An 11,553-nucleotide genomic window follows, 5' to 3' on the forward strand; every position below is an offset into this window, starting at 1 on the left:
CTCACTTCCTCACTCTCTCACCGCCTATGTTAGGGCTGTCTGAAGCTTCAGTGGCCAAATCTCTGAATCTGAATTGGCTGAATTGAAGTGGGACAGTGATTCGAATCATCGATTTTGATAGATTTCATAGACATTAGGGCTGGAAGGGACCACAGAAGATCATCGAGTCCAGCCCCCTGCCCCAGCGGCAGGAAGTCAGCAGGGGTTATAGGATCCAAATTTCTCTTGAAAGTGTTCGAAGTAGGTGCTTGAACCACCTCCAGTGGCAGTCTATTCCAGACCTTGGGGGCTTGGACTGTAAAGAAGTGCTTCCTTATGTCCAGCCTGAAACGGTCATGGAGGAATTTGTGACTATTCAATCTTGTCATCCCCTGGGGTGCTCTGGAGAACAGACGTTCCCCCAGATCCTGGTGAACCCCCTTCATAAACTTATAGGTAGCCACCAGATGACCCCTGAGCCTGTGCTTTTCCAGGCTGAAGAGTCCCATGGCGCTCAGCCTCTCATCATAAGGTCTGTTTTCAAATCACTTTCCCTCGAATTGGCTGAATCCAAATTGAATACTTGCTGCTTTTTACAGGCCTAGTAAGAACTGTGAACAACATTGTGTATGTTGTATGCATTCTGTAGCAATTCATCACCAACGTAATGTATGGAAGGGCAAAATTAATATCTAATGTCATGCTTTAGGAAGCTGTGAAAGTGGGTGGCACTTTTACATAGTCATTCAGCAGTTACCCATGTGCAAATATCTAAAAAGAATCCACAGATACAGTGTGTTTCCAGCATTTGTACAGGCACATCAACACTTACAGTGGAGGATCAGGTTAGTTAGAGCATGGTTATCCCCTGACTTAGCTGTAATGCAGTTACAGTGATGGGGCCTCAAGATTATATTTAGCCTAATTACAAAATGTGGTCAAGATATGAGTTTTTGTCCATTCTTTAAACTTTTGTTAGACTGTTGTTTTTTTGCTCTTTGTTGGATACGTGGTTTCCAGTCTGATGTCATTTACTTCTGTGTCAGCTATGAAAGGCATGTATGAACCTCCCTTTTCTTTAATATAAGCACTTTTCTCTGGCCTTATGCCAAGTGAGGGAAGGTCATAAAGCATACCAACTGTGTTAAAATTCTTGCTGTGAGCTATCCAAAGGATCATGTGACATCCATTCGTGAGGTACAGGCATGTTTGATCACAGTCCCAACCTTTTTTTTTGTCTACCTCTACTTCAGACAGATTATTTGCTGTGAAAAACAACTAGTTGAGAAAAGAATTCGACCAAGTGGCATAATATCTTTCAGCAAAATGGGCCTTTGCAAAGCCTTGTCAAGACTGTCAGCAAACAGTTTACTGTCTTACAGGACTACAGTGTCTCTTGTTGATATTAGACTAGTGTTTTTTTCAGCTGAAAGGAATGATAGCTTTTTAAATAAATGGATTATTCTGAGGATTTCCCTTTTGCGAGATGTTTGAAAAGCCTTTGAATTTTCTTTAGCCCTTTGATTGTTTCTTTGGTTTGTCATGTGGTTCCATGTTTTTTATAGCTATTCATTATTTTCTTGTTTATTTTTGATGTTCATAAAATCTATCCTACATAGATTTGAAAATGAGAGCTATTTGTTTTGCACTTTCAGCAGCCTAGGATTCTTTAATGAAGAGAATGCCAAACAGCCTCAGACTGTGCCTCTGGTGTCCAAAGCGATCAGCATATTTAACATGCTCAGCATGACACTAAGATATTACAGCCGATAACAGTTGTAATTGACTTAAAGAATCTCTTCCCGTCTCCTGTTCTTCATGTACTAGGGATTTATCATTAGGGTACCAGCAAGATTCAGTGACACTCTGAGGCCAAAAATGTTAAAAAGACTTAAGCTTAACTATTTTAGTTTGAAGTGTAGTGACTTAGTGATGTAGTGTCAACTGAAATGAAATGGAGGAATAATATAACGAGTATGGGGCAGCCCTCATGATTCTGAGCATCTGAGAGAGGCAAAAAAGAGAAATACAAACTTGGCAAAAGGAGAATGCCTGGAGCTAAAAAGCTTTTCTGATTAACACTAGCAAAGGTTTACTTTGCTGGCTTATTGAATGAAAACTCCCTAGAGTGTCCAGGCTTTATCCCGTTTGAACAAGAACGGGCAATACTAGCCCGTCAGGAAAGGAACTCAGTATAGACTGTATATAAAAATCTGATAACACAGTAATGAGGCCAAGCCAAATAGGAACTCTGATCAAAAATGAAAACCTTTTATATTTTTAAAATTAAATCCTACTTATACCCTGTAAATAGCGGTAGACCACGGAGTTGCTTAGTGTTGGGCTAAATTGTAACTCTAAACTATTAAGTATTGTATTAAGCATTACTACTTGCAAGGTGGGTAGATCCTGCTTTATGGGGTTGTGCTGTAGCAATTAACAGAGGGTTGATTTTTGTGATCTCTGTTTCAGGTTAGATTTAGGATGCATGTATATTTACCCCACACTGTTTCAGGCTTTGCAAAAGCATTGGTGTATCACTTCAGAGTGATAGAAATTAAGCTGAGTGCATAGAAATTACTTTTTTATTGTAAGACTGGGTGACCTTGGTCAGGTCTTGTTCTTACTGTGCCGTTCCCTTCCCTAGAACTGCATTCCTTCTGTATTGCTCAGAGATGTTTAGTTTTTAGAAATCAGTGTTCAAAGTGTTAATCAATGGGGATTGCTTAGTATCGAGCTCCAGTTAAGACTTTGGGGGGTGAGGGTGTATCTGTAAGGCTGCAATGTTTTTGATGGAATATTAGTATTTGTTAACTAATTTTAGATGGAGAAGATTTAGCCTTCCTTTTTTGTGTCCTTCAGTTAACAAGATTTTTAGTTGGAAACCGATTATAGGTTGACCACTTACCATAGTATTTAAAGCAATTCCATTTACAGGAGAGCTGCATATTGTTCGTCTCCTAGTTTAACAAAGCCTTGCAAATAAAAAGATTTGATATAGCTTTTCTATCATTAATGTAAAACATTCTTTTTCCATTTAAATCACCTCCTTCTGGGTTAGGGGGTGTGGGTTGTAGCTGTGTTGCTCTAAGGACATAGGTAGACAAGATTCTTTGGGTGAAGCTGACATCTTTTATTAGATCAACTTAAATAGCTGAAAAAAAGTATTTAAGCAGGTTTTTGGGTTTAAAAGGCTTCATCAGCCTGAGGAAGCTTATCCAGTTGGTGTCTTATGGTTTAGGCATTTTCTGAACATTCAAGTGTACAGTATTTAGTAAATGTAAATAAGTTACATATTGAAAACGATACCTACCTCTTACATTGTTAAGCAAAGTGTAAAACAGAGGCTGTTAGACCGTAAACAATATCAAGTCGCGTTTCAATATTTCACTAGTGAAGCTTGGAGGAAGGTTTCAGTAGGAGCAGTGCCTTAATTGAATTTTTACATGACATAATTATACGATATTTAACCATCATTTTTCTAAAACTGTTAACCTTTTGACTGGAAAGCTTATGGACACAAGGTTTTGGTGGAGACTAGGTAGTGTATTACATTCTGTAAATGTGTCTCCGCTCATCCTTGCTTCCCCACACTTCTTAGGTATCTTATTATTTTTAGTTCATAGATTGAGTTACAAAAGGTGATGACAGTTGTATGCAGGCCAATGTAGTGCATGTAACCCTAGTGCCTCTAGGATTCTGCTCCTAATCTTTGACTGTGCAGTGTATGACCTTGGTTAATTCATTTTGCCTTTTTTGCATTTCACCTTATCCATCTGTAAAGCTGGTTTAATTCTTATTTGCCTTTATAGGGATACTGTAACTTAATTGCAGTATGCAAAAAGATGGTTGATATAACTGCAGAGTACTAGCTTAGATCAGTATTAGGAGTCTTGAAAGCTGTTCATCAAAAAAATCCCCCAAAACAAACACCTTATTTGTATATAGCTCCTTTTGCTTCCCAGTGTTTTAAGTGGTTGTAAAGCCTGATGGAACAGGAAAAGGGAGGAGAGATAACTGTTTGGAATTTAGGACCGCTAAAAAAACCATTAGCATTTGGCTCCAAGAAAATTTGTGGGTAGAGGCTGTAAAGCATAAAGCCCCTCAGAAAAATGTTCACCTCCTGGCCTAGTGATTTCAGGATCCATATTTTGAAGTGTTTCTTGTCTCTGGGAAGCTACTGATCATCATTGGTGGGGAGAGCTGGCAACAGTAGTATATGTTTTGCAGGAGCAATGAAGCTAGGGTAGGATGTTGCAGCAGTACAGAGGAGCTATAGAGAGATTTTTGGATATGCAGGGCTAGGACCAGAGCTCTCGCAGAGATCTAAGAAATTACGAGTACCTTTGCTCTGCACATTTGAATGCTCAAATCCTTTTTACTGCTCCTGTTCTACCCTCCTTCGACAAAAAATATGCAAAGGCAGCTTCACAAGGTGAACCTCTCAGTTTCCAGCTCGGGCTTCTCTGTGAGAGACTACAATATAGCTCAGAGGTAGGGATTTAAGTTACAGCTGAAGTTTTCCGGGCAGCTTTGGTTGCATTCTGAAATTCAAGCAGCCTTTTGCTCGAGGGAGTCTCTCTCCCCCACTCTGAGGCCTAAGCTGTCTGTGATCCAGAGAAAAGGTTTATTAAAGTCTGAGGGGAAACAAGTTATTTGCACAGGATAACCATTTGCTATGATCTACTTTTCTGTTTGCAAAGAGGTAACTTAATATGGCTTTTCCTGTCTTGTTTGTTTGTGTTTGGATTTTGTTGTTGTTGTGAGATTCTGATGACTGTCTCCCTATCTCTGGCAATTACATGGTCAGAAAGACAAGGCTGACAGCAACATTTATACCTACAAGTGTCCTTTGGCTCCAGCTTGTGTCTGGGGCAACATTTTTTTCAGGATTAGTTTTGCTGTGCTGCTGAACACTTGATTCAGAATTGGAATGTTTTTAAATTTGAGCTGAATGCCTTTTGTCAAGTATTTGGGCTTTCATTAAAATTTGCTCATTGAAAAGTTGCTGTTAATTTTTATTTAAAACAAAACAGCAATCTCCTGTATTAGCTTTCAAACTGCATTTGAATTATTTTCTGGCCTTTTGGAAACACATTTTCTTGATAATTTGATAGTTACCTGATTAGTTCCCTTTGACATTCTTGGCAGCAGACTGAGTCAAATTTTATTTCATCCTACACTAGAACACTATAAACATTTCTTTTTTTTTGCATCCTCAACTGGAGAATTGTTTTCTATGGTATCCTAGAAACATCTTCAAACCATTTCCAGAAACTATTATTGGACATTAGGATATATTAAATAAGCCTGTCTAATAACTCTCTCTATTTCACTCTTGTTATTTTTATCTTTGCCATTGCTTCCCCTATCTTGGCAGCTGTTTCCTAGAAAGTGATAATCAATCTCTAACAGTGCTCTGATTCTTTCCTTGTTCCTCACCAATAAGAACGTGCTGAGGTGAAGGGTGACAAAGTACAGAGTAAGGGAGACAGAAACTTCTGAAAATTTGTGCATTTAACTAAGCCCATATTATGTTATGGAAGTAAAAAAAGCCATTAAAACTAAATCTCAGGAAGTCAGAATCCTCTGGACATCCTGGGAGCAATCAAAAGGGTGACTTAATTTCACTTGTAGCCATTATTGTGCCTCATCCAGTCTCTCAAATTATTCTAATTGCTTGTACAAATCATATTGAGCAGTCTATAGTGTGTGAAATAGTTCAGTGATTTGCCTTTTGGGTCCAACATGTAAAAAATAAATCTAAATTCTCTTTGGGCTTTCTGTGGGACAGTCCCCAGTTTTTTAGATAACTTTGTAGCAGTGCTTGTGTCTGTACTCAGCAGGAACTCCTTAGAACGTACTGCAGCTGAAAATAAGATTGCTATGTGGATTTTAGATTTTTCAGTATGTAGAAACCTCCCAGCTCAGGGTGAAAGACTCGGAGACAAAATATGACTCCTGTCTGCTTAAAGATACTCCTGCAGCAGCTGCGTATCACCACTAGATTAACTGGTGATGGAACTTTCATCTTTCAATATTGGGGCTTGTGCCAGGGAGGAGCTACCCTGTGTTTGTCCTGCACTTTTCCATTGCAGAGGTACTCATAGCTGTTCTTTGTTGAAACACATTTGATGGTCTTACGGCTATGCGTGAGGCGTCGTTGTCAGCTTTATTTGCAAATTGCAGCGAAAGAGCCTCCTTTGCTGTAAGCTCAGAATTCTAGCTTTCCTTCACTTGCTTGTATGTGAGACTGCACAAATCTTGCATCCTCTGAGAGGTATGTGGGAAATATTCCAGCTGTGAAGTGGCATTGCCATTAATGCCACCTCCACAATAAAGCAGTATACTTGGTTAGTAATATAATTTGTGTCATGCTGTAGTTTCATTATCTTCCTGTACTCAGAACCAATGCAAGTGTACAGGTCTTGTGGACTAGCAGCGGCAGTATTTTGCCGAGGGAAGCGCAGCTGTCTGCAAAACTGTTTCTGAAATGGGGAAAAATTATACTAGTTCTACTGTTTGACAAAGCAGAATACTGATTAGTGCTGGTTTTCAGCAGCAACATGCAATGCATTTAATACAGACTGTCTACAGAATTTGGAAGAAAACATTAATTTGATTAACATTCTCAACCTGTAAAGATTAGGGTTTTTTTTTTAAAATAAAAAAGTCTAAAATTTGCAGAAATTAGTGGCACGAGGCTTTTATACTTGCTAGGGATAATTTTCCACTTCTCTTTAAAAATCAAATAAATAGATTATTTCAAGCCCTAAATATACCCAATTTCATTGCCTCCTGTAATAGCTTTGAGCTGAAACTGGCTCACTGCATTTCTACTGAGTAGTATCACAGTCATTAATAAGTATTTATATAGTGACTTTGAATCAAAGTCATTGTATGAAGGATCTCATTCTTTGTCTTTAACAAACTTCTGAAAATCCATTCATTCACTGCCCCTGGACAACTCGTGACTGGTTTCAAACGGACCATGACACTGGGTGCGCTAGTTGTCACCCTCTGATTGGCTTCAGTGATTTTTGCTGTTTTCGACTTCAGCTTCCTACGTACCTAGGAGAGAAGAGAAAGGACGTGTGCTGTGTGGAGTTTTAGAAAATCAGCTCCCCAAGTTTGAAAATATGATCCTGTCTGACTGAGGAAACTCCACTGTTTGATCTATATCTAAGTGAAGTTCTTCAGGTGTACATTAGTACTTGTATGTTCTGAGGTGTAGTTCTTCAACCCATTCATACTAGAATCTCAGCTTCAGGGTCACACCAATATTTTTCTTCTTTAACTTTCTAACAATGTTGATTGGAGCATTTTATAGCTTATACAGATGTACCTTGTATTGAGGTGGCTGGTCAAAGAAGGAAGGTTCTGTCCCACCCTAAGCCTAATTCAGTAACACCAGCTTTGAGTTGGGCAAGTGTAATAGTCATTATGTTTCACTGCAGAACCATGCTAATAATATATATGCAAGTTTTTCACCTTGATCTTGTAATCAACAGAGCTGGCGGTTCCCCAACAAATGGTTATTTTAATGGCAATGTTGCTCCTTTTGCTTTTTGTCCAAGGGGGCAGAATTATGTATAATATAAAAGGTGGCACTACTGTGGGCAATGGAGTAAAAGGGAGCCATAGCAAGAGGAGTCCCGCAGAGTTTTTCTTGCAAAATGTTATTGTTGAGCTGTATCTTTCTCTGCACATGTATCTGTTTTTTTTGTGGCTGTGTTGTGCAAGGTATAGTGTCATTTAACTCTAATCTGTAAGTTCATTTCCTTATCTTCATGGTGTCTGTGTTCAAACAGACTAATTACATTCACACTTTAAAATTCATTGCGTTTTGTTTTTTTGGATTCTGTTTGATCACTGACCTTGAGGTCTCAGATCCAGCACACCTATCAGCTCTGTTTTCATTAAGATTTTTTTTATTGACATCAACTAAAATTTCATATTTTATGTACATACTTTGTTTATTTATATATTTGTTGTGTTTTTTAAATTTACAAGTATGTAGTTATTGATGGACTTTTTTCTCCCTTCCCCTCCCCTGACTTTTTTTTTCCAGGTATGAAGATCAGTGATGCAAACCACTGGCTTCGATGATGCTGGGCATTTATAACTGGATTCATTAAGGAATACAAAGAAAATACTTAAAGGGATCAATAATGGTGTCTTCTGGTTGCAGAATGCAAAGTTTTTGGTTTCTTCTCATAATTAGCTTCCTACAGTGTACAGAAGGTAAGATATATATTTATATTTCATGCACATTTCAGATGAAACACCTACTCTGTTATTTTAATATGCATGTTGCTTTTAGATTGGTCATTAGTTTTAGGATACCTCCCTAACAGGAATCAATTAAGTGCTACCTGTCTCATTCTAAGTTAGCTATGAGAGTCCAAATGATTTGTATAAAAACAAAATAGACATTAAAAATAAAACATGTAATATATCATATGATGTAAAGATACCAAAATGCAGTGTCTAGACAATGGGACAATACTTTATTTGATGGGTAAGTCTTCTCTCTAATACTGTCCTTGAGCACAAATAAATTACAAATTACATAAATGATACCAGGTGATTCAAATATGTTCTAACAAAACTAAAAGCTGCAGTTGAAACATCTATTTTACTTTTGTCTGCTGGTTTGATGGAAATAAAATTGCAAATATTTCATTAAAATCAGTGCTGTACGTTTCAGGCTTGTGCAAATGAAACTGAAAGGAACCTCATCTCCTTAAATCTTCTGCTTGTTTCCCTTTTCCATATGAAGCCTTATATAGCTTGAGTATACACTGTTTTTAAAACTTTTATGTCATGTATTATCTGTTGTATAAGCAGTTTCATCCCCTCTGGTGTTCTGGGTGTTCTTTTACACAATAACAGGGGAAGAGAACACTTTAAAAGAATAGGAAAGCATGCGCGCACATACACACCCCTATTCATTTTGAATGTTCCTATATATGCGTGTGTGTGTAGTACTAATAGTCACAGGGGAGTTTGGGCTAAGTGTAGCGTCCAAAATACTTTAAAATTCTTTTAGGTTATTTGTAGTGCACATTCTCCCTTTAATATCACTCATCCCCTGAATCAGGTAACTCTGTCATTGAAAGATTTTAAAGAGTGTTTTAGTGTAATTTGCAGTGCTTCTATAGTTTGTGAGCTTATCACATATGCAGCGTATGTAAGGATCTCTTAATGTAAAAATACTCTGAATTTATAGGCCAAATGTCTACACACAATTCAGGAAAATTGAATAAGGTTAAAAAAAAAAATCTCTCAAAACTAATGGAAGCTTAAACTATTTTATAAAAGTCCCTTAATTAAATATCTGTTTCTTTAAACATTTATTCTCCTCTAATGCTTGAGCCTGGGGCTTGATTGACAAGCACATTTTTCTCAAATATATCAGTAATATCCATGTAGATATCACAGCATACAAGAATTCTTGAAAGAGTATTCAAACATCTAGTTTTACCTGAATTGGCTTTAAACATCCCCCTGTTGAGAGGGAATATCTTGTTGAAAACAAACTCCCTGAAGAGTACCCCTTAATCTTCTACGGTTTTATTAGGTGCTAACTATTCGTATATATTTCCATGATGTCTTTGTTCTTGAGTGGAATCTTATTTTCATCGAAAAGCCAAACCTCTGCAGGGAAGAGAGAAAATATTGTTCACCCCCTTAGCAAAATATGGAGAATAAAAAAGTTAACTTGCAGCTTTTTGGATGCTGATGTATTTTTTTAATATAAAGCTAAACAGTTTGGATAATTATTGTTCAGTGTGAAAATTATTTTTTCTTGCCAGAATGGAGGAGCTAGTTTAGAAAAACAGTTAAAATATAGAAATAGGAAATAGGGCTTTCATTTTTTTCCATTTTATGTCTTTTCCACTTAAAGGTGCCTTATCACAGTTCTAAAATGTTGTTTTATGTTGTTGCTTTTAAAATATTCATTAAAATGTGTTTTTATTGGAGTTTAGCAATATATGGGAGGTAAAAATAATGAGGGAAGAAAAGATGTATATGTAACAGTAATTTTTTTTGCTTATTAATTTATAAAGATAATGAGCAGTTTGTTGCAACAGGTATCTAATCTGCTTGGTTTGGGCAGGAAAAATTCAAATGAAAGCTTCCTTAGACTGAATTTTCACTATTCACAGAGAGCTAATTTTTATTTTCATTTGTAACATTTTAAATTCATTTTGTTCTGCCTGCATTTTTCTTTCTTCTAGTAGCCAGTAGCAATCTTTTGATGCTGCTGTTCTGAATTCAGTTTCTTTAAAGTCCTATACCAGATTCACTTCAGCTGAAAGAAACAGAAGAAGAAATTGGGAGCGGCAGCTAACAGAATCATACCAAAATAATTGTAAATTCTTAAATGAAATATCATGGCTCTGTATTCTGGAAGTGAATATTAATAAGTTGGCTTCAAGCCACAGAAGCAAAATGAATACGGCATTATTAGACTTACACAAAATTGCATTGCCTTCTTCTTCAGTAATAAGAGATGCCAAGTGCAGCATGCTTTAGTAGCACTTCATGCCTGGAAGTATAACCATGTACAAAGGCTAGAATAACAGGATCTAAGTTTTGCAAGAAATAGAAATATCTCTAATTCTGTTACTTGGTACCTAGTGACATAAGTTTGTTATAGAAATGTTTTGTCTATGAGGAATTCATACAGTTTGTGGGGGCAAAAGACAGCTATCAAAATTCCTTATTGAGCTGAACATTTTTGTCCATTTAAGATGTGTTCTGGGGGGAAAACCAGTGGATCATTAGTCCACATAATGATTTTTTCCCCCCTATCGAGATAGAAACCTCATTGTTGTCCCAGTGCCTTAATCCCTCAGGAGTTTAGTAATCGAAAAACTTTTTCATAAGAGGCTTCAGCTTTATCTGATGTGTCACCAATTAAGGCAGGAATCACATCTAAAATTAGGAGAAGTTTGGGGTTTTTTTTTTATGCATTAGACTAAGGGGTTTTGCTTTTTAAGCAGCTCCCCCCCTCTCCCCCTCCCCCCCTCATAGGTAAAGAGAATTTGGAAAGGTCACGTACTAGTAGCTGGAAGGAAAACTACAGACAGTGAGTATATGTTGCTGGAACGCTGACCAATATTATTTTGGTTTTGCTTTAGGGAACCCTTTAAGGGCATCATAGGCTGCTAGAAACTGTAAATAGATAAGTTTGAGACACCATCAAGGGGACCAACAAAGAAACGGGAATGAGAAGGAAGTTAAGTTTATATATTTAAGTATTTATAATGACCTTTAAGGCTAATTGTTTACTTCCTTGTGTAGTACACTACAAGTACCTTCTGTAAGCCAGAGACATTGCAAAGAAATCTCTTTAAGTTCAAAGAAGGAAAAAAAAAGCCCTTGAGAATAGTTGAACAGTTGAGAAAAGCACACTATATGTTGTTTCCTAAAAATATTTTTAATTGGGAAAATTGAAAGTGAATCTAGAATTCTTGTTTTTATGTATGTATCAGGGCAAAATGGTGTGGGCAGGTTATGTGTGGCATGCTGCAGACTGGGGAGGGGGCAGGAAGAACAAGAACA

General features: G+C 37.2%; 1 protein-coding gene across 8 annotated transcripts in view; it reads left to right on the forward strand.

The window, feature by feature from the left end:
• The window catches only part of ADGRL2 (adhesion G protein-coupled receptor L2), a 603,135-nt gene that overhangs the window by 368,225 nt on the left and 223,357 nt on the right, over positions 1–11,553 (forward strand). For all 8 annotated transcript variants that reach the window (XM_019501511.1, XM_019501512.1, XM_019501504.1 and 5 more), the window contains one exon: positions 8,051–8,223. In XM_019501511.1, coding sequence (XP_019357056.1) covers positions 8,151–8,223 — 73 coding nt within the window. In that variant the 5' untranslated portion in view covers positions 8,051–8,150. The remainder of the gene's footprint in view (positions 1–8,050; positions 8,224–11,553) is intronic.

Source organism: Gavialis gangeticus, unplaced genomic scaffold, assembly GCF_001723915.1.
Source record: "Gavialis gangeticus isolate Ggan-Ray unplaced genomic scaffold, GavGan_comp1, whole genome shotgun sequence".
NCBI classification, from domain to species: Eukaryota; Metazoa; Chordata; order Crocodylia; family Gavialidae; genus Gavialis; species Gavialis gangeticus.